The 23332-nt window shown below is 44.1% G+C and overlaps 1 protein-coding gene across 3 annotated transcripts in view; it reads left to right on the top strand.

Annotated features, from left to right (window-relative positions):
- Positions 1–23332, top strand: part of HYCC1 (hyccin PI4KA lipid kinase complex subunit 1) — a 161092-nt gene that overhangs the window by 101552 nt on the left and 36208 nt on the right. For all 3 annotated transcript variants that reach the window (XM_068236002.1, XM_068236004.1, XM_068236003.1), the window contains exons 5-7: positions 3460–3540; positions 7973–8088; positions 15853–15948. In XM_068236002.1, coding sequence (XP_068092103.1) covers positions 3460–3540; positions 7973–8088; positions 15853–15948 — 293 coding nt within the window. The remainder of the gene's footprint in view (positions 1–3459; positions 3541–7972; positions 8089–15852; positions 15949–23332) is intronic.

The following is a 23332-nucleotide window of genomic DNA, read 5'->3' as shown; positions in this document are numbered from 1 at the left end:
ATACCAGTTGCCTGGCATCCTGCTGATCTCTTTGGCTGCAGTAGTGTCTGAATCGCACACCTGAACCAAGCATGTGGCTAATGCAGTCAGACTTCCGTCAAACACCTGAGCTGCATGCTTGTTCACTGTTTATGGCTAAAAGTATTAGAGGCAGAGGATCAGCAGGACTGCCAGGCAATGTGCATTGTTTAAAAGGAAATGCATATGTCAGCTCATATCTGCAGTTCGGGTGTATTGTAAACAAGCTTTGAGATATTTGTCTGGAACCAGGCCCAGATAAACATCACAGGATCCTATAGGCACAGATGTCTTGGCACCCTAGACTTCTCCCTCCATTAGCTACAAACCCCCACTGAACTGCACTGCAAGTGTGCTGGCTGTCCCAGCTGTTACTTACTTCCCTTGCCCATCATAGGTAGCTAAATGTGCTCCTTAGTATTAGGTAGCCAGATGTTCCCTCAGTATTACATTTCCCCCTACTGAAGGGGGATCGCTTTAGTGGAGAGTTGGATGAGTAACCTCTCATTTATGCTCTGGTTAGGATTCTGGAGGGAGGGAGGCACTTGAGGAGCAGAGTGAGCCACCTTTCTATCATCAGGCGCTTGTAGGCATGCGCCTACAATGCCTTATGGTAAATCCGACCCTGTCTGGAACAATGGTGGCACAAATATATTGGTGATTATGATTCTAAACCCCAGTAGAAGGCTGCTGAGCCTGATGGGGTAGAGTGGTCTGTACATGCAGATAGGCAGCCAGTATAACTAGTTAGAACTCTTTACTGAAGAAACTCATGCAGAGATAAAACTTTCACAACCATCAGGTCATGCCGCTTACTTAGAACAGAGAGGAACGCAGAGTGAATACAGGAAAATCACAATACCATAGAGATCATTGCAGCACAATACAGTGACATCTTGTGCTTGCTTTACTGTACTGCAGTTTAGGGAATTCTGTTGATACTGCCAACAGAGCCAGAGAAAGACGCATCTAGAAGCGGGGACTGTGACTGCCATAAGTCTGGTCAGCAGCACTTTTATGGACAATTTCTACATAGACCATAGCCATTTTAGGACCTAAACTTTTTCACTGATGTGGCTGTGCTATATTGTTGGCCGTTTTCTTCATCTGACTTTCTGCTTTAAAATAACTCGTGTTCAATTAAAAAAAAAAAAAAATCAGGTATGAGTAATAACGATCATAGCCTTCATCTTGAACAAAATCAAATATGTACAAAAGTGCTGTAATAACATAGTAAGCCATCCTATATTTAAATGTTCTAATGCAGCGTGGAAAATGTAAGCTGCCATCAGTTGCTGCAAGGCAGAAACCCATAAGCCCCAGTATAATGAGGTGGCTTAATGCAGATTATGTGCTTTCATATGCTTCCATATAAGGCATGGCTTGTGACATACCTAGTGAATGGCACATACTAGTTAGCGGTTTGAGCCTGTAATGAGCATAATTATTAATGCCATTGTTGGATCATGTATTAGGGGGGCGTGTCTTGTGGGGGAGGTATAAGAGTGCATGCTGGGATAATGATCGAGGTTCCCTGCAGGGGTTGCATTGTGTCCCTGCACTGGGAGATTTGTTTATCTTGTGTTGGTGGAAAGGAATCTGAGTCACAGGAACACCTCACTGAATGCAGATAAAGATCCAGGGACAATCATTTAACCATTTCTGTGGTGGCCACACACAGACAAATGTTTAGAGTCTTTTTCCGCTGTGTGTATTCTGACACAAAAATCAGATTGGACTTGATTTTGCAGCGTTCTGAAAATCGCAGGGGCATCATAAATACCACTATAATCACGGTGACACTTTTCCACTGCGGCAATTTTTCGTGATGCTTTTTACTGCAGCACAATCGTGCAGCTTGCTGCAGTTTTCCTGGGATTGCACTTAGGAAGCAGCTTATGAGAGCACACAAAAATTGCATAGCAAGTGTGCCTTCCATATGTGGCGTGAAGCCCCTCCCCTTAATATAAATGCACCATACTAAACAGTCACAAAGAAATCGCACTGTAATGCAAAAATCACGTTTGGAAGAAGCAGCGAATGACTATTAAAATGACAGCATGAGTGCAAATATAATTGCATCTTGCAGTGAAAAGGGGCTCTTAATGACTAAACGGCAAGTAATCTGTGTACATCAATGTGATGTCCCAGCAGAGCCAGTGGCGTAGGTAAAGGGCAATGGGCCGCGGTGACACTTTTTTACATTGCAAATCCCCCCCCCCCAGCACTCTATAGATAACAGTTGATGCGGCGCACCAAAGCCTGCCAAGGACGACCACAGCAGTGTTCTCCCCAGAATGTTCTTTCAGCCAGGTGGCATAAAAAGTAGCCGGGTGGGGTGCGACGGGATAATGCAGGGTCTCTGCTTACCGCATAGGAGGACAATAAGGGAGGTGAGCCGATGATTGCCGGGTGCTTACCAAAATTAGCCGGGTGGAGCACCCAGCTAAAAGAGCCCGGGGAGAACACTAGAGGTGCAAGCAGGGGATGGGGAACAGTTTTGTCAATGAGAACTACTATTCAAAGTATCTGTAGAAGTGATTATTACCAGCACAGGGCCAACAGAGGGCTAATACTGTGGTTGAGGGAGGGCCCCTCTGGCGTGCATGTATGTACGCGACACCGGAGAGTTGGGCGCCAGGAGAGTCGAATGACTGGTCTCCCTGCTGCCGCAAAACTCCTCGGCGGTGTTAAATACTATTCCCCCTCCAAGTTGTAGCCTCTCGGAGGGAGATGTAACTCGGGGTCTGGCAACTGCTGGAGCCCTGTATTACTTTTATGCGCCCTGCACAGCATTACATTGCTGCTATGGTGCGCCTGGTTTTGGTCTCTGGCCCAAGGGCCTTGGTGCGGTCGCAACCTCTTCACCCCCTATTGCTCCACCACTGAGTAGAGCACACGTCAAACTCTGTCTTGCGTGCAGAGCCATCAAATTTGGCCCTTAAGTAGTTTCCCCACTTTGCATTATGTTTGGCCCACTCTACACCACCAGGAAAGCTATAATGGAGGTTAAGCCCTAGAACACCAGGGAAGTCATATGGGCAAGGGGGAAAGCACTAGATACTATGACACTGTATGGGAAAGAGGGGTCACTATTCACTAGGGAACAGTTTAGGGTGGGAGGGGGAACACTAGACACCAGGGAACTGTATAGGGGAGGGAGGAGGCATTAGGCACCAGGGAACTGTATAAGGGAGGTGGTCATTAGACGTTGAGGTTGGCCTACGACTTGGTCTCAGTGTTCTATTACGCCCCGTATTATATTTGACACCCCTGCAGTAGAGAAACTGAGGAGCCTGCCATGGACTTGTTACTTTATTTTTTTGTCACTTTAGATTACTTGATTCCACAGCAGGGTTAATATTTCTGGTGTTGTATGAGTTAGAATGGTACACCCAGTGCCTTCAGAGACCTTACCTTGTGTTTTCTCTCTCCTTGCAGGAAATTATGGATGAACAGGGGCACAGCAAGATACTGTCGTTTACAATTCCATCCTTATCAAAACCATCCGTATTTCATGAGGTTGTAAATTTCACTTTGTTTTTACAGTTTGTGCAAATGTATCTTTTTCCTGGAAACGGTACTTGGGAATGATAGCTATATTTTCCATCACCCTCTGTTATTCCATCACTGGCAGTACATAGTATGGAATACAATCAAGTTGGTTTTCTTGTGTCCTCTAGTGTGGGTTGGATTGACCAGGGTTGGGATCAATTCAGTCATGAGAGAGACATGTGGTGGTGATTGCTTATAACAAAAATGTTGTTTTTAGCAGGCTTTTCAAAGTACTGTCGTACACAAACTGCAGTCTTCTTCACAAGCTATGTGCAAAAACTACTGTTCTGGCAAGTGTCACCAATCCCACCACTCCTTGCAATTGCCCCGCCCTCTTCCCCTGGGTGCCCACACACTGATCTCTCTATTGTTGTAAATGCTAGAAGATGACATTAGAATAAAGTTATCGCTAGTTAGCTGAGATGGTCCAGGGATACTGTCCCTGACTGTGAAGCATGATGTCATGAGTTTGACTCCCGGGTCAGGGAAAAAAAAAAAGCTACGCCTTTTTCCTGCTTTCCGCTACCCAGAAATATAGGTAGAAACTAGGACTATTGTATTTTCACAATATTATTTTACCATACAGCCAGCATGAAGAGGTAAATAATCAATATGAGTAGAAAACAACATCCCGCTCTTGCCACCAGCAAATACATGGCCTATGACGGGGACAGGGACTGGATGGTACACCATATGCATGCACGTTAATATGGAAATATACTCCAGCATAGTCACAACTAGAACAAGAAGCTTATTGCTTTAAATAAAAATCAGACTTTGGTTTTACACCCACCTTTGCAAGTACGTGCCAAGAACATTGTTCTAAGACTGCCTCTTTAGCCCTTGTCCTAAACTCCCTTTAGAGTTGCTCACGTTTTGGAACAGGTATGCAAAGTGTGGTACAATTGGGAGCTAGGTTAGTGGGAGGATGCTCAGGCTTTAGGGGGTGCAATGGCAGGCAGATATCCGCAGTTTACCAAACCTCATTCAGGCACCACCTGCACCCACAACCTATGCCTTTTTTTAGTTATCACATGTAGGAGGGAAGGCTTTTGTTCCTCCTGAACGAACCTTTAGACTAGGTGTGTCAAACTTGATCACATAAAGGGCCAAAATCTAAAACAGTCGTCGTAGGCCAAATTGTTTATTAAGATTTAACGTTTATTCAACAGTGCAAAACTAAGTGGTGTAACTATAGCGATCCTGATGGGGTTAAGCTTCTCCTTCCTCTTCTGCAGAATAGCGCAGGGAGGAGTGTTATATTTACCTGCTCCAGCACTATGTGTGGTCTCCTCTGTTCTTCCTGATGGCCACACACTCTATGCTGCCATCCTTTGGCTCCCAGTGCATGTCGCATGATCAGGAGCCAGGTATGCAACATAGAGCGTGCTGCTGCCAGAAAGAACAGAGGAAGCCCAAACAGCTGACCTAGAGGAGGACGCAGAAAGCACGGGGGGCCATAGAGGAGGTACAGGGGGCAGAGGGGGTACAGTGCTTAGACTTATGGTCAGATTCAGGTTAAGAATGAACCTACAGTCCCTATCCGGCTCATTACCTGGGGACTACCTGCACTACAGGCTCTGGACTACCTCTCTTTGCTTCTGATAAACTCAAGCAGTGCTTTGATGTTCTTGTCTAGGGTTTACTAACACATATTTTCTGGCCCTGGAATATAAAACACAAAAAGGGATATTATTGTTATTCACACCAGTGTAGGTGCTTTGATGTGATCGGGAATAATGCATGCCATGGTTTCTGCACATCATCTTCTGGGATCTCCATGTTATTCATACTAAACTGGTCTCTGTTTAAAAAAGGAGTAGCTGGAGAATGATGAGCAGCTCGTTCCATCATGTCGGGTCGGCTAATGATGCCTATTAAACCAGACTGCTGTTAAATCCGTGTGGTTTGTAGAGAAGGGCAAAGGGTCATTAGACATCTTCAGCTGGGTTCCAGTAATTCGGTAAAACAGTTTATTATAAAGCAAGCATCTCTGAGGAATAGAAGTGACAGCAACATGGAGCGGTCTCCCGTGTCTGGAGTAATCCGCTAGCATGATCCCTACTCGGTCAGACGTTGCTAAAAATGATTGTACAAACTAGATTGCCATTATAAATTGTGATCCCAGACCTTCTACATGTCGATTCTTTTGGGCTTATTTTCACTGTGAGCCGTGTCCATTTCTGTTTCGGCCACGGCTTCCGTTTTGCTGCGTAGCCGCAGCCGAGATCGCTGAGTGGTGCCGTGCATGGCTATAGTGATTTGGCTGCGTGCTGCAGAAATCTGCAACATGCTGTCTAGATCCGCACCGCAATGCCTTCTGGACTGCACCCCATTGAACAGATGGTATGCAGGGAAACGCCACAGATTTGGCCCGAATTCGTGCTCAGTGGAAATAGGCCCTTATGGGCGGGTTCACACATGCGTTGAACCGGTGTTTATCGCAGCGTGTAGAGTTCATTAACTTCATCCCAGACCCGCGATTTCCAAGTCCTCCGGCAGGCTAAACACGCATGTTTGAACTGGGCCTAAAGGTGGCCATTAAAGGAAACCAGAGCTGAGCAACAATTTTATACATACCTGGGGCTTCCTCCAGCCCCATACGCACCGATCGGTCTCACGCCGACGTCCTCTGTCTTCTCCCTCTTCGGTACAAGGTCCCGTCACTTCAGCCAGTCGCTGCCAGTCTGACGTAAGAGAAGTGTGCTCTCTACATATCTCTCCGGCAGCTGCTGGAGATATACGCAGAGGGCGCACTTCTTTAGCGCAGACTGGCCGCGACTGGCTGAAGTGACGGGACCCGGTACCGAAGAGGGAGAAGACAGAGGACGGCGGCGGGGGAATGATTTGTGCTTATGGGGCTGGAGGAAGCCCCAGGTATGTATAAAATTGTTGCTCAGCTCTGGTACACTTTAAAGATTATCCCGTTTCCAATCACTGTGTTAATTGATCGGAAGTGATCAGCCGTGCCTATTAACAGCCGAATTCCCGCAAACCAATTCAATCAAATGAATGGAATCAATCCATTTTTCGGATTGATTCCATTGATCTGATCAGATTGGTTAGCGGGAATTTGGCTGTTAATGGGCAAGACTGATCATTTCTGATCACTTAACACGGGAAGGAAAAATCAGCTGCAGGATTGTATCGTTAATGGACACCTTCAGAGTAAAGGTGGCCATATCCATACATTTTTTTTCTTCTAATTTCAAGAATTACAATCATTTTGTCTGATTGGTTGTAACATTTGAAAAATTTGACCAATGTAACACCTGTGGTATATTGGTACACCAATTATTGAAAGCTATGATAAGAATTGCATCAGCAAGTTTGAAGGCAACAAACAGAACACTTAAATGGACATTGAATGTGCATAGACCTGCAGTATCCAGTGTCCCCCCCCCCCCCCCCCCACCGGCTTTTTTAGCCGGGTGCTACACCCGGCTGTCATAAGCTCACCTCCTTCTCTACTGTAATCAGAATTGTGCACAGAAGCACTGGCCCTGCAGTCTCTCATTTCGCCCCACCCGGCTACTTTTTCATGCCACCCGACTAGAAAAAAATTCTGGGGAGAACACTTGAGTATCTGATTTAGCATGCGCTGAACCAATTACATTGTATCCCAACACTGTGCTGCTCACTCCTGTTTGTTGTTTTGTAGCTTATAGGCACAGGCAACGTCACTTCTAGGTCATATAATAGTGGTAGGTGGGGGCATTAGATGAGTGCCTGCATGCACCACCCCTGCTACCACATTACTATAGGAAAAAGAATACAGTGTAATCGGTCCAGCTTTGCCTCTCCTTGTGTTTGTATTTGGTTTAGGCAGTAGTAGTGGGTGGCTCCCTTGGTGGTGGTGGGGGGGGGGGGGGGAGGGAAAGAGAGCGAATTCCTCACTCTTCCCTTTGTGGTGTGGAGTGCAGGTGGTGGTCCTGGGTGGTGGCTGCACTCGGTACCCTGCCTGTATTGCTCACCTCTGTTTGTTGTTGATGTAAATGTATGCAGCTTGAAATTGGACCAATCATATGCAGCCATTGGTCCATTTTCAAGCTGCTTAGAGTTGCATTAAAATTTGCATCATTTTTATCTTATTTTCCAACCCTGATCCCACACCCCCTTGTATCAGAAGTAGGGACAATACCCCTCATGTTATACCTCAACCTGTCTGAGTGCCGTCACAAGGGGGGAGGGGGTAAAGTGTGGCAACCATGCAGGTCAGACTTTTGGATCTACAGCTATGTAGTGACACGCTACGCTACGATGTTTTACAGAAAGAATGTCCTTGGTTTGTGTTTCATTTTCTTCAGTTGATTAATGGACTCACCCTCTTGTCATTACACTGCATGTTTTTCAGAACGGTGTGACCTATAAGTGCATTATTTCTCTTTTTTATCTCCAGCCATCTAGTATAGGATCAATGGCGTTGACAGAAGGAGCTCTGTCACAGCACGGACTAACCAGGGTTGTGTACAGCGGGCCTCATCCCCAGAGAGAGATGCTGACCGCTCAGAACAGGTGATCAGTCTTTCCTTAAATCTACTGGTACAACTGCTAATGCGATCAATGGTCATTTCACAAAGCCATGAAATACTGCATTTAATAATGTAACAACAAATGCCTTAATACTTGCCTTCCTCACTGAATTCTTCATGTTCCAGTACTTCAAAACTGTCGCCTGGGCTGAAGGATAAGTAATGAACAGCAATCTATCAAGTTGTAACTCAGGGCTGATGCACACCTGAAAGCGCTAGCAAAATCGCAAACGTTAAGCGGTTTTTTTTCAAGCTATTTTTCAAAGTGATTCTAAGCATGTGCCTAGCGATTTTCTATTTATGCCTAGCAATTTTTGGAGCGTTTTGGTACAGTAGAGCTTGAGGTGTACAGCTTTGGGGGGAAAAAAAAAAAGTTGGGCCTGTACACAATGCTGCGCTTGCGCTGCGTTTTTAAAATCGCATGCGATTTTTACATCGCAAAGCATTCATGAGAATAGAAAAAACGCATTGCACCAGTGTGTACAGGTCTTCACGATTTTCATGATTTTTCAAAAGACCTTGCAATTAAAATACGCATGCGATTGTAGAAGCGCAGCAGTGTGTACAGGCCCTTAGAGCGTTTTTCCACTTTCCTATACTTAACATTGAGGCTGAATCGCCTCAGAAATGCTGCAGGACCCGCGCTTGGGAAAAAAAAATCACATCGCTCTGGTGTGATTCATTCAAATACATTAGACAAGCACTTTTCAAAGCGCTAGCTTTTTTAAATGCACTCGGAAGCGCTCTAGGTGTGCACCAGCCCTCAGACAGCATCAAAATATTTTATTGTATCCGAGCAGCAGAGAATAGTTTAAAAGCACTATGCATTGTATAGCTGCCTCCACCCTCTTATCCTGGACACACACTGGTTGATTTTAAAAGAATCTAGTAAAGGTGTGTGTGTGGGGGGGGGGGGGGGGGGGGGGAGGGGGGGATTTTATTTGCAGCCACCTAAGGATCCATTATTTGAAAAGTACTATCTAATAAAAATGTCCTGTCTAACAGACCCTTAATTCAACTGATTTTTGCAGAGATACTGATTGATTCTTTTAAGTGAAGGGAATATGCTTTTGATTCTTGCCAGTATGATGATTTCAGATCAAAAATTGTTTTGATCAGCCTATTGTATCCTTGTGTGTATTGCTCCAGCAGAGCCTATAGTCCTGTATCTCAGCCTATTGTATCATTGTGTGTATGTACTCCAGCAGAGCCTATAGTCCTGTATCTCAGCCTATTGTATCATTGTGTGTATGTACTCCAGCAGAGCCTATAGTCATGTATCCATTAGTGAGATCTCAGTGATTCATAGAGGATTGACTTTTTCTGATGCATGTTTCATTATTAACCGTTCAGTGGAAATGCAGTCTGACATAACATATGAGGATCATCCAGAAAGTAACAGCCATTTGCCTCTGTCTGTCAAGCAATGTATTATTTCTGTGTAATTGAATATCAGTCAGGTTAATTTCTTCTCTCCCTGCAGTAATCGTTATGACTGCAGAACCCCAATAACTTTTTGTTCAGCAACATTAACATGTTGGCCCCTTGCCCCTCCATTCCTCCCTTCCATAGGGGGAGAGTGTGATGCTGCTACAGCAAAGGGATTGATAACCTTGTACAAAGATAATATACAAGTTTAAATAAGGAGGTGATTAAGTGTCAAAATAATCAGGAGAATTGCATATGGGCCACTGCATCTTCTTAGTTTTCTCCAAGTTGATATTTTCACCCCGTGGCAATAAAATACCTTTTGAACCCACAGCAAGCGAGAATAATTCTAGTAGTACTTTTTCTACTATAATTGCGAAATGCTGAAAAGTTATCACCTAGGAGAAAAAGTGAATTGGGCCTGTGTGTCTAAAATAAAATAAAGATTTCCTTAATTGACTGCATGTGAAATATGAAAAGTCGCAATGAGAGCAATGTGGTATAAATTGTCCATTATGCTCCCTTCATGTGCAAATTCACATAACATTTGCATGTGAATTCTCACACGTATTTCACATGTAGTGGAAACTTAACCAAGGACGCTTGGTACAAACGAGAAGACAAATGTAAGCGATAAGATACGCCTTGACGTGCACATGATAATAATGCGCACTGCACGACAAAACGAGACTTCCTTAAAATGTGTGTTTACCATATCGTTAAAGCTCCACAGCGATGTTTCTTCACCATAGTCGATAATAGTACATAATCGCATAATCGTACTAGATTTGTGTACATATTAACAGTTTGCAGACGTCTTCTCACCATCTTTTCCAAAATCAATCCGACAGCCGAAACGATTCAGCCTCTTCTTATCTGTCATTTGCCGTTTCTTATCTATTTTCTCACTCAGTCGTCTACACGTGAAGACTGTCGTTCAATTTTCCCAAAACGTTTGATTTTCGCTCACTGTAAAAGACAGCTGTTGAGTGTGTGTATGGGGCTTTAGAGAAATATTCATTCTGCACACGTATTTCTATTTGCCAGGAAATGGAAATGTGCATGGGCTTATCAGTGTTAAAGTGAACCCGTGCAAAAGCTTGGGTCGAAAAGGAAACGCTTACCTAAGAAGAGGGAAGTCTCTTGATCGTTTAGAGCAGTGTTCCCCAACCCTTTCCTCAACGCCCACCAACACTGCATGTTTTGTATAAATCCACACAGGTATCTCTGCTGCAACACTAATTACCTAACCTGTGATTGTGTGTGGTCGCCTGCAACACATGTACTGTTGGCAGGCCTTGAGGACAGGGTTGGGGAACTCTGCAATAGAGGCTTCCCAGATCCTCATTGCTCCTACCGCCGCTCGCCAGGACCTTCCAGAAGATCTATGCGGGCACGCTAATGCTTGAAGAGGACATGGCCCCAATCAAATTTCTGATAAGCCCTTGTCAGAAATCTATGTAGGGTCCACGAGCAGCTATGGCGGGACTGGAGGATGCCATGGGAAGCCTCTAAAGCAGGGGTCTCAAACTCGCGGCCCGCGGGCCATTTGCGGCCCTCGATACAATATTTTGTGGCCCTCGCCGGCAAAAGCTTCCTTATAGTTCGCTTCAGTGCTCCCAAGTAATCCGCCGCATCCCCGCCGCTAAACGAGGGCTACAGAGCCCCCATATCGCCCGGGGGGCAATCCGCCGGCATTTCCTAGAAGGGGCAGAGCTTTCAGCTTCAGCTCTGCCCCTCCTGACGTCAATCGCCGCACGGATCGCCGCCTCTCCCCAACCCTCTCTGTGAAGGAAGAGTGAGAGGGGCGGGCAGAGGCGGCGATGCGCCGCGATTGTGAAATTCCTTATGCGGCCCATCCTCATCCTGACTTTGCCTCCTGCGGCCCCCAGGTAAATTGAGTTTGAGACCCCTGCTCTAAAGGGTCCAGAATCTTTCTTCTTCCTAGGCAAGTATTTTTCTTTTTGACCCGAGCTTAGGCTCCGGTAAACTTTTACCTGCAGATCAGTTACTGTACATACCCATATGTAAAATGTGTGTATTAACCAAGCTTCCCATTTCTCACCTTAGAACTGGTAAACATCACAATGATCCTTATTGCTGGTTCTCCCATTACTCTGGTCTGCCAGCTGGTGTTCTGACAAAACGGGTACATCAGTATACCATCCCTTTAAAGCGGACCTGAACTCAGAACTTTCTCTCTGCTCTAAAAGATAAGCAACAGCATAATAACCGTTGAAAAAAAATCTTTGTTACAGCTGATACAAATCCTACAATACATCTTCAGTGTTTTTACTTCCTGCTTTCATGGAAGCAGACATATTGTTAACATCCTGTATTTACCAATAAGGTCTCTGACGTGGCAGTCAGCTGAGTAATCAAATTACAACTTGTGCTTAAGGTGGCCATACACTAAATTTGCAGCAGATTTGACCATCAGATAGATTTCGGTCAGATGCCTGTCAAGTCGAATCTGACAGGAATCTATCTGATGTGTGCCACACACTAGGAACAGATTTCTAATAGATTTCAGAATGACATCTATTGGAAATCTATCTAAAGGGGCCCATACACTGGTTGATTTCAGCCATCGATCGATTCTATGGAATCAGAAATCGATTCTATCAAATTCCCAGATCGATCAATTTGCGGCCGATTTCGATCGATTTGATCTATCTGTCAGGAAATCGACCAGTGTATGGGCCCCTTAAGTCACAGACCAGGGGTAATTAGACAGGCTAAACTCTCTAAATACATACAGGGTGCATTTCTATGTTTTCCTTCCGTCCTGTGCAAGAGTTCAGGTCCACTTTAAGCATCATTCAAATGCTTATTTAAAACCATTAATACAGTTTAGTTTGCTTTAAGTGATTGTGTTTATGGTCATGCAGTGAGTGTCCATCTTGTATGCGGAATTGGTTGGGAGTTTATTTTACAACGGTTAATATTTAAGCTCTTCTTATCTTGCACATTTGTTATAAATGTGTTGACTGGGTGATTGGGATCAGTATAATAGACGTGCCTATCTCTAGCGACTTTTCAGTCAGCGCTGGCTTTTCTCCTTGACTGAGCAGACTTGAGCTTTCAGTCAGCACATTGCAGCAGAACCGCTATCAGAGGTAATACACATCTGCCTTTCTCTGTGCTCACTTTGGAAGATGAATACTTCACACCGCAGAAGCCACTCCTCTTCTGTCTGGCAGTGTGCAGTTACTTGTTACAGTGCACTCCATTTATTTGCTTAATCTGCATGAGTAAAGATGTGTAGATATACAGTTCTTTATACTAAGCAGGATATAACCACCCTAATTATCTATGGTTATGTACTGTGTAATCTGGGCTATGGGCATTTCCATTCTTATTTATTTATTTATTTATTTATATTTATTGTCCACTGGTCATATCGTGCTGATTTCTCAAGACAAATGCAAATAAAACTAGGACCAAAATAAGCTGTTGCCTAGAGCAACCAAACAGGATGTTTGTTGCAGGTAACTGCTGAGACCTGATTGGTTGCTCTGGGCATTTGCTTCACATTTACTGTGTTTTCTCCCCAGTGCTTTGATAAGTAAAATACAATGCAAAATAAGAACACAAAAACATACAGATTAAAGTTAATTGGCTTCCCACTAAACAAATTGACCCTAAACTATGATGGCCATATAACTATGGTAGGGATTAGATTGTGAGCTCCTCTGAGGGACCATTATGCTGGGTACACACATTACGTTTTTTCGTGCGATTTTGCGACCCGATCGATTGTGGGGGAATAGTGTGGGGGTTGTGGGACCACTAAACCACCAGGCAATATTGTGGTGGGATGGAGAGGCCACTAGACTGCCATGGAATACTGTGTCTGATATGAAGGGGGGGGGGGGGGGTGTTAAGGACCACTAGATTAGAAAGGAACCCTATGGGCTTTACAAATGTTTTGTTGTTTGGGGACCACTAGACCACAAGGGAATACTGTGGAGGATGGGGGGACCTCTAGGCTACTAGGGAATACTAGTGGGGGAGGTGCACTTTGGCATCCGTGCCTCTGGTGCTGGGGAACGTTGTCTTGTCTTTGGTACCCTGAGTTTTCTCCACTTTGCAGTAGGGTACTGCAGGAGCAGGGAGAAGCCATTTTGGAAAAGCTGGTGTTTGACTGAATACTGAACCTAAAATAAGATGTAGACATGGGCTCCATATATCCCTAGTGTTTATCTGCTGCTGTATATGTTCCACTGTGGATGTTTTTAGTGTAGAGTATGAACTGCAGATAGACAGATATGACTACACCCTGCAACTTACAATATACTTGGAAATGTGTGCAGCTCTGTTTTATAATTGGTCAGTTGCCCACCCATCTGCTCCACCTACGAAAGTTCTAACCTTGCACGTCTCAGCTGTGAAACATCATATACTGTACTTTGAACTACAGGTTAAATAATCGTATTCAATGCCAAGCCGCTAAAGCTAATCAAATTTTGGGATGCATTAACAGGAAAATAAAAACTCGAGATGCGAGCATAATATTGCCCCTGTTTAACTCTCTAGTAAGGCCACATCTGGAATATGGAATTCAGTTCTGGGCACCACATTACAAAAAAGATATTGCAGTTTTAGAGCAGGTGCAGAGACGAGCAACAAAATTGATACGTGGGATGGAAGGTCTCACAAAGAAAGGTTAGATAAACTGGGTTTATTTAGTCTAGAGAAAAGACACCTTAGAGGGGATCTAATTAACATGTATAAATTCATCAGAGGGCAATATAAAAGCTTGGCGGATGAGTTTTTTGTCTCTAGGACTTCTCAAAGGACTAGAGGACATGATCTGCGCATGGAGGAAAAACGTTTTAGCCATTTATTTAGGAAAGGGTTCTTTACAGTAAGAGTGATTAAGATGTGGAATGCATTGCCACAGGAAGTAGTTATGGCAAACTCTATACCTGCATTTAAAGGGGGCTTAGATGCTTTCCTTGCGTTGAAAGACATCCATGGCTATAATTACTAGGTAATACCCAGTGATGTTGATCCAGGGATTTTATCTGATTGCCATCTGGACCTTGCCTTGTAACTGTTTTATCGCCTTCCTCTGGATAAACAGGGATATGTGAGGGAGCAGGCTGGTGTTGTACTTTGTTCTCTGGTTGAACTCGATGGACGTAAGTTTTTTTTTTTTTTAAACCCAAATAACTATGTAACTATGTACTGCTTGGGAAAGGCATTCTCAGATGTCTAATAGCTCTTTTTTCCAGCTTAATTATTGTGAAAACATCTATATAAAAAAAGACTCCCTAAAAATAACCCAGCTGCTGTCAAATCTTGTACAGCTAGATTTTATTTTTTTTTTTTACAGTGGCTATCCTTTAACTCCCTCTGATAGCCTAGTAAACATTGCGGCTGGAATCTTTTCTTCCAGGTACTGCTTTATTCACTCCAAACTGAGAATGGGGCAGTGGATGGGAGTCAAGATCATATCTACAACCTTAAAGCGGTTTTAAACTCTGACAAAATATTCAATAAAAATGTGTTTTCCTACTTTTTATAACCCATACAATTATCATATTTGCTTTTGTGCATAAGTATTATTATTCATTTAGAAATTATAAGTTCCCAAAGTTCAGTTTTTTTACTTTGAAAGCTGCTGGTGCATTTTATTCATAAGTGTTGTATTTCTATTGTAAATGCAGCCAGTAATGATTTCTGAGCAGTGTTTCAGTGTAGGACTCATTAGCAGAAGTTTCTGCACAGATAGAGAATGTTTACTTAATTGTATCAAGTGAAGAATGTAAACACAAGATAATGTTATCACCAGTTCTGATGTGGGCTGCCCCTGCAGGAGAAAGTCAGTCCTGTCATTCAACCCTTCGAATGCTGTTTTACTAAAAAAAAAAAAATTAGTATATTATGCTGGGTTTCATTCCACTTTAAATCAGTGCTGGAGAGGTGGCATCTTAGTGAGGGTGAGCTCTCACACATTAGGTAACCTGTCAGTGCCATTAGTGTGGGGAGTATAACAATAATTCTAACATTTGTATAGCGCTTTTCTCCGGTCAAACTCAAAGTGCTTGAGAGCTGCAGCCACTAGGGGCGCGCTCAGTTGGCAACTCTGCAGTGTTAGGGAGTCTTGCCCAAGGACTCTTTGCTAAACCATTACCGGCTTACTGAACGGGAAGAGCTGAGATTAGAACCCAGGTCTCTTAAGCCACAGGCAGAGCCCTTAACCAGTAAACTATGTGGGCTCTGTATTTCCTCAGAGGTACACTTCAACTGTGAATTTCTACTTATGCCTCTGGATTTCTAAGGGTAACGGCTTGTATTTTTCTCTTTGTAGGTTTGAGGTGTTGGCATTTCTCCTACTTTGCTATAATGCTGCCTTAAACTTCATGCCATCGATTTCCCTCAGATCCCTTTGTCAGATGTCATCAAGGTAAGTTTGCACTCGGCTTTGTCTAGGTTTTCAGTTTTCTCAGGCTTAAATACTTACCTGATCTGACGTCATCGAGTTCCAGGTTACACTTCGTCCCCCTTCTCGGGATCACAGTCACAGCCATGTTTCCAAAGACTGCCAGAACTGCTCGGAAACATCTGCCTGCAGTACACTGGCCTTCCCCCAGGTCGGCAATCACCTATTCAGAAGTGGCGGTCCAGCCGGGGGGGGGGGGGGGGGGGGGCGTGGCAGTGGAGATGGGGGTGGCCAGAGTCTTGGCAGCATTTAAAAAACAAATTGCCATGGCTGCATCTCCTGGGGGGAGGGGGGAGATTCGGTGGGGGGGGGCATGGCAGTGGAGATGGGGGTGGCCAGAGTCTTGGCAGCATTTAAAAAACAAATTGCCATGGCTGGGGGGGGGGGGGGGGGGGGAGAGATGTCAGAGCAATCCGCCATCCAGGCCCTGTCATTTTTACTGGAGCAATTTTTAAACTTTCATCATATTGATAACCCGTGCATGAACGCACTGTCAATTGTGCGATTTCTGATATGCACCAATCACAGTGTTGTGTTATAATGTGCATTTTGGCTGCAGTCAATACAATTTAGATTAAATATGGTGTTATAATTAATCGCACAGTAACGTATAACTGCATTGTGTATGGTAACATGAAAGTCAATTGAAGGGAAGCATTAGTGTTATGCTGGGAATACACCACGACTTTTTTCAGCTGATAGGTGGCTTGATGGATCATTTTCGTCAGGTCCGGTCTGATTTCGATCGTTTACCTGACCAATTTTTTCATAGAAGCGAAAGGAAATCGTTCAGAAAAATGATCGGCCAGTAAATCTGCTGAAAAAACTCATTGTGTATTCCCAGCATTAATGACATTCCATTAAATGGTGATTTATGGAAGTATGCAAGTTTTATTTGCTTATGTTAATCAACTTTACAATCCTCCTTGATATTTAAACTTGGCAAGACTAGAGCTGTACCTCAAGATCAATTTATCCATGTTATAAAAGTAATATACAGACAGTCCCCTACTTACAAATGTTTCAGAGATGCAAGCGAAGTGGTCTTCATGTACAAAATATACAATACTGTGTTTTTTTCATACATATTTTGTTGGTAAGTGTTACAATATTGTATAAACTGTTATAAGGAGGGTAATGCTGGGAATACAGGGCTCGATTCTGAGCCATTTAGATGGCTCGATAGATAATTTCCGACATGTCCGATCTCGCACCATCGTTTCCCTGCTCGATTCCGCATTGAACACAATGGAAAAAGATAAGAAAAAGGAGCGGGGAATCAATCGAGCGGGAGAATCGAGCGGCAAAATCGAGCCGTGTATGCCCAGCATAAAACACTTTTTTAAAGTGCATAGAACACAACCAAGAAAACATGGTCCAAAGTTGTCTGAAAGTAAATGATTTATCCACATTTCACCAGGTTTAACCACTTAAGGACCAGCGGGTTTTCTCATCATCGGTGCTGCGTGGGCTCTACAGCCCACAGCACCGATCAGGATTCTGGCCGGGCGATCAGACTTCCCCCCCCCCCCCCCCCCCCCTTTTTTTCCCCACTAGGGGGATGTCCTGCTGGGGGGGGGGTCTGATCGCCGCCGGCTATTACGCAGCAGTGGGGGGGGGCTCCTCAAAGCCCCCCTCCGCAGCCATTTCCGCTCACCTCCCTCTCCCTCTTCATCCGTAATGCGCAGGACGGAAGTCCGTCCTGCGCATCCTAGGATAGGATTTAGGCTATCCTATGCCGGCGATCCCCGGCCAATCAGAGGCCGGGGATCGCCGATCTGCCTTACGGTGCTGCGGCGCAGCAGTGACGTATGATGTAAACAGCAGGGATTTCTTTCCCGCGTGTTTACATTTCGCCGGCGAGCCGCGATCGGCGGCTCTCCGGCTGTTCACGGAGACAGCCTCCGTGAACTGGCATGGAAAAGCCGCTCGTTTCCATGCTATACCACTAACGGCCCGCTGACGCCTATCGGCGTTAGGCGGTCGTTAAGTAGTTAACACAGGACTCAACATTATCAGTGCAATTTACATACAATCTCCCAGAATGGAACCTGTTTGTAAGAAGGGGACTGCCAGCATCTCCAAAACTAAAGCATCATTTTCTGTCTGTTTCATTCTGGAAGGTGACTTGTTATTTTCCTCTGGTTACAGATCTCTGACCTTCTATTTATAAAAACCCTTTTTTGTACGGATGCTAGAACAGGAAGCAGGTGCTTATAACATGAGTAGCTTGAGTATAACATGAAGATATTACTGTTAGGATAGCATCAGTATAAAGCTGAAGTAAATATTGCATGTTGTGTATTAGCCTTAAAGAGACCTCGAAGTGACAAAAAGTGCCTCTAGGGCAGGCATGGGCAAACTCGGCCCTCCAGCTGTTACGGAACTACAAGTCCCACAATGCATTGCAGGAGTCTGACAGCCACAGTCATGACTCATAAAGGCAAATGCATTGTGGGACTTGTAGTTCCGTAACAGCTGACGGGCCAAGTTTGCCCATGCCTGCTCTAGGGGGTACTTACCTTAGCCTCTGGATCCTAAGGCTTCCCTCGCCCTTCCCTTTCAGCCCCGTTCCAGCTGTGGTACGTCCGAAAGTCTGCCGACAAAGGCTTTGCACAGCAGGCATGCAAACCTGCGGCCTTCCACTCGGGCTCTGGTGGAAAGAGCCAAACTCAATCGGGTCCACTGTAATGCGCAGGAGTATTTCACTCTGTGCCTGTGCAGTAGAGTGGACCAGATCGGGCTCGGATGTTTCCGCCAGAGCCCTAGCGGAAAGCCATTAGTGCATCTGCATTAGGATCCAGTGGCTTCCCCCTCCCAAGGTTAGTAGCAGGTTTTGTTTTGTTTTTATTTAATTCACAGATTATCTTTAAAGGACAACTGTAGTGAGAAGTATATTGAGGCTGCCATATTTATTTCCTTTTAAGCAATACCAGTTCCCTGGCTATCCTGTTGATACTATGCCTCTAATACTTTAAACCATAGACCCTGAACAAGCATGCAGCAGATCAACTGTTTCTGACATTGTCAGACCTGAGAAGATTACCTGCATGCTTGTTTCTGTTGTGATTCAGACACTGCTGCAAACAAATAGACCAGCTGGGCTGCCAGGCAACTGGTATTGTTTAAAAGGAAAGAAATATGGCAGCCTCCATATACCTCTCACTACAGTGACTATAATAGTTGAAAGACAGTTTTTTAAAAATTCTGTTCTGCCAGGCTGAAGTTGCACTCTAAAATGCATTAGACAAAGTGTAATGGTAGCATGATTAAGATGGACTTGAACTGTTATGAAGTTTAGATAAAAGTAGTATTGTGCTGGGCTACTCAAGTATCATTCATATGGTTTAGAGCTTGTGCTGTGTGCAAGTTTTTGCAGTTTTTTCCTGCTTTTTCAATACCATATAAGAGGATATTTGATCTGTCCCTGAACGGCTCCTGACTGGAGTGTATTGATCATCTAATGAAGTGCAGAGCAGGTCAATAGTCCTAGCTGAACAAGTCTCATCATCTTCATACGCTTCAATCATCTCAGCATGACATGCGTTTAGCTGTATTAATAGGCAGAGCAGAGCAGGAAGCACGGAGCAGGTTTTGCTGTGGCGGCACACGTTCCAGATGTCTCTTCCTTCTGGGAATTCAGCTTCTACCTCCTCCCATCTAATGCTTTGGATTCAGCAACATTTATATACGAAAGTCATCCCGGGACCCACACAGATGATGCAGTAGATCTGATAAAATGAAACAAATTGACTTAAACTGTTCAAATCCCCATTTTTTATTCTTTTGCTGTCATTTTAGAATCATATTTTAAGAAAAATAGCTTTAAAATTTAGGAGCCGTTTCCGGCTCTCGTAAGCATTGACTTCTCTGAGCACAGGCATTGATTGCTGTACCTCAGGAAGGAAGTTCATCCATTAGCGGTTGGCTCATCCACTTACTTACAATGGTTTGGGCCAGTTTCAGCTGTGGGCACAGTCTCTGGTTTGTTTCAATCTACCGTGCACATAGCAAATAGAGCATATTGGAGGTTAAAGCAAGCCTGAGGTAAAAATAAACTGATCAAATAATCATTACTCTCTCTTAAAGAACAAGCGACACCCATGCTAACCTAGAAATAAAAAACATATATAAGTAGATAAATATTAGTTCTACGTACATAACAGATATATTGTGCTATCCACGTAATGATTCCTGTGAATTTTATAAAGGAAAAGCAGAAAATCCTATTCTAGGCAATGGCCATCTTGCCAAGCTAATGCTGACATCATATCCTCCCTGACTCTTGTTTTCCCCCCTCCCTTCTCTTGCTCATTGTGTATTCATTACCTGTTCTCCTCCCAGAGTCTTCAGACACTCCCACTGAGGTGTATACTAACACCTGCACTGTCTTTTTATTTACTCCTCCAATCGCTGAGTCACCTCAGCCTTGCTTGTAAACACAAGTGAGCAGAGGGAGTTTCTGATAAGCAGCTAGGCAGGGAAATAAATGGAAGAGGAGGAATATATAATAGATAAAAAGAACCTCCAGCATGCAACTGAATGGCAATGGCTATTAAAGGGCCAGTGCTCCTAAAGTATGTGATAACTCCAAATCATAACAGCAGAAAAAAAATGCAGGTTTTGAATGCAGGATTAGCATCTTTATCCCTTAATACATTCAGACCAGTTGCTGTTGAAATTTTATTTTTATGGTGACAATACCGCTTTAATCCTAAAAAGAAGCATTAGATGGACCAATGAGAATCATCCTAGGGATCCTTAAGCCCAATCTACACTATACGATTCTTTGTGCGATTCCATTACGATTCTATTTACAATCCAATTAAATCCGACATGTCCGATTGGGATTCGATTTGATTCAATTCAATTTGCCATTGCAAAACAATGGCAAATCGAATTGAATTGAATCCCGATCGGACATGTTGGATTTAATCGGATCACAAATAGAATCGTCAATGGTTTAGTAGAGGCGCCTCACGTGATGTCAGCCGGTATTCTTAGACAGAGACACACACTGCAGCCACTGTAGAGGTAAATCCTTAGCCTCCAGTACAACAGATATAGCAACAAATGCAGCAGCGCTGTGTAGTCAACTTTAGAGTAATGTAGTTCCACCTCCAGAGATCCCAATAGGTAATTCTTCCACTCCCCTGATGACGGCGGAAGGCCGAAACTAGTCGGGACGAGAGCGGGCAATATCACACTGATCGCTGATACCTGTAGTACCACACGGAGTGGGAAGCGTTTGTTGCCAGGAGGGTTCCTACTGGAGTAGGACCCTCTATATGTGAGTTTTATTTTATCTGACTGGAATCTATATACTCAAATAAATTTTGCATTTTATCTATTCCACTGAGAGAGTCCCTATCTCCTTTTTCTTGTGCACTGAGTTGCACTTTTAGGAGTGGAAGAATTACCTATTGGGATCTCTGGAGGTGGAACTACATTACTCTACTCTAAAGTTGACTACACAGCGCTGCTGCATTTGTTGCTATAAATAGAATCGTGATCGAATCGCACAAAGAATCTTATTGTGTAGATGGGGCTTTAGGCTGGTTCTCATTGGCCCACCTAGTGGACCAATGGGGAGCCACGGTTTGTCTGGTTTCCATTGTTCTGTATTAACAGTTGCATGTGGCCCATCGTGTTGCATGTGTAATGCTAGGTACACACAATGCAATTTTCTGACAGAATTACTGTCAGATCGATTTCCAACATATCCAAACTGATTTCCGATCAATTTTTTTTTAATTATTTTTCTTAGAAGTGAACGAAAGATCGTTGAAAAATCAATTGGGAGTCAAATCGGACATGTTGGTAATAATCGATCTGACAGTAAATCTGTCAGAAAATTGCATCGTGTGTACCTAGCATTGTACTCAATGGGAGTATATGACCAATTCTGTCAGTAATTTGGAGGTACATATTCTGTCAGTAATTTGGAGGAACATGATATGATGTTGAAAAAAATGCTGTTCTAGAACCGGGTTTCTTAACTCTGCCCTTAAAGCGAATCTCCAGCCTGTTACTTAAAATGCAGCATTGCTGTAAAAGAAAGTTATAGTTGCCTGCACTGCCTCGTCATGCAAAGCCGTCCCGAAGACCCTGAATCACCTGACTTCTGACGCTTGGCCCCACCTCCCTGAAAAAAACCTACAAGTTGTTTACTGCAGTAAACATCTTGGCGGTTTTCTCCGGGTAGGGAGGTGGGGCTAGGCGTCAGAAGATTATACAGGGTTTTTGGGACGACTTCAGGGGATGAGGCAGTGCAGGTAATTATAATTTTCTTTTACAGGAAGGCTGCATTTTAAATAACAGGCTTGAGATCCGCTTTAAGTACCCCTCAAAAGTGCGCGTTTTGTAGAAATCCACAGAGGTAGTTAATGAGCTCTGCTGGTGCACTAATTCACCTGTGAATGTTTGTGGTTTTCTGCAAAACATGCACTGGGACTTGAATACTGAGTTGAGAAACCCTTCTCTAGAGCATTTGGAAATAGGTGAAGATCTTCTGATTGGACTGTTAAAAGCAGTAGCACACTGATGACATCATCAGTGTTTTCTCTCTTCCTAGCTTAGCGTAGCTTTACCCCTCCCTGGTCTGAATAATCAGAGATAGACTCTCAATCTTGTGTTGGTGTATATAACCGGTTTTAAAGCCAGTTCACACTTTAGCACAAACGCAACGAGTTCGTTAACGCTGCGGTAAGCACATCTGCTTAGGATTTAAATTGATGCAGTTCCCCTGGTTACACTGTGTGCTGCATTAGCGCTGCCACCTGTGTGCTGACCGCTAGTACTTTTGCCGCTTTTCTCGTCTCCCGCGCTTTCCCTGCTTGTTGCCAATTGTCCCCTGCTCGCCCGGAGAACAGAAGCATGGCGCTTCCTGTTGAGAAGAAAAAAACTTTTTTTTTCCTACCCAGCAATAGGGAGGATTTTTATAGGTACATATGAATCAATGAGAATCTTCTCTGTTGTAGTAGGATTCCCATATGTTTTTTTTTTTTAGCAAACCAACAGGAAGCCCTATGTTTCCTGGTCACCAAGACGTCGAGCTGGGAGGGCGGCGCCAAATTTTGGCGAGAAAGGTATCATTTTTCATGCGGTGAGATGCGTAGTGGGAACGGACAGGATTGCATTGCGTCCAATTCAAGCTTGCAGTCGGCGGTGTGTTGAGACTGTGGAAAAATACTGCAGGTCTGCATTTTGCATTTGCAATCCGGCGGGTGCGTTGTGCATGTATGTTCCATATGACCGTGTACATGCGTCCTATTGATAGCATAGGATGCATTTACATCCATTACCATCTGTTTTTGCATTTTACTGCCTCCTGTTACTTACATTGTTT

Source organism: Hyperolius riggenbachi, chromosome 5 (assembly GCF_040937935.1).
Source record: "Hyperolius riggenbachi isolate aHypRig1 chromosome 5, aHypRig1.pri, whole genome shotgun sequence".
Taxonomy (NCBI): Eukaryota; Metazoa; Chordata; class Amphibia; order Anura; family Hyperoliidae; genus Hyperolius; species Hyperolius riggenbachi.
The sequence above is the reverse complement of the archived record's forward strand: the minus strand, read 5'-3'. Positions and strand labels throughout refer to the sequence as shown.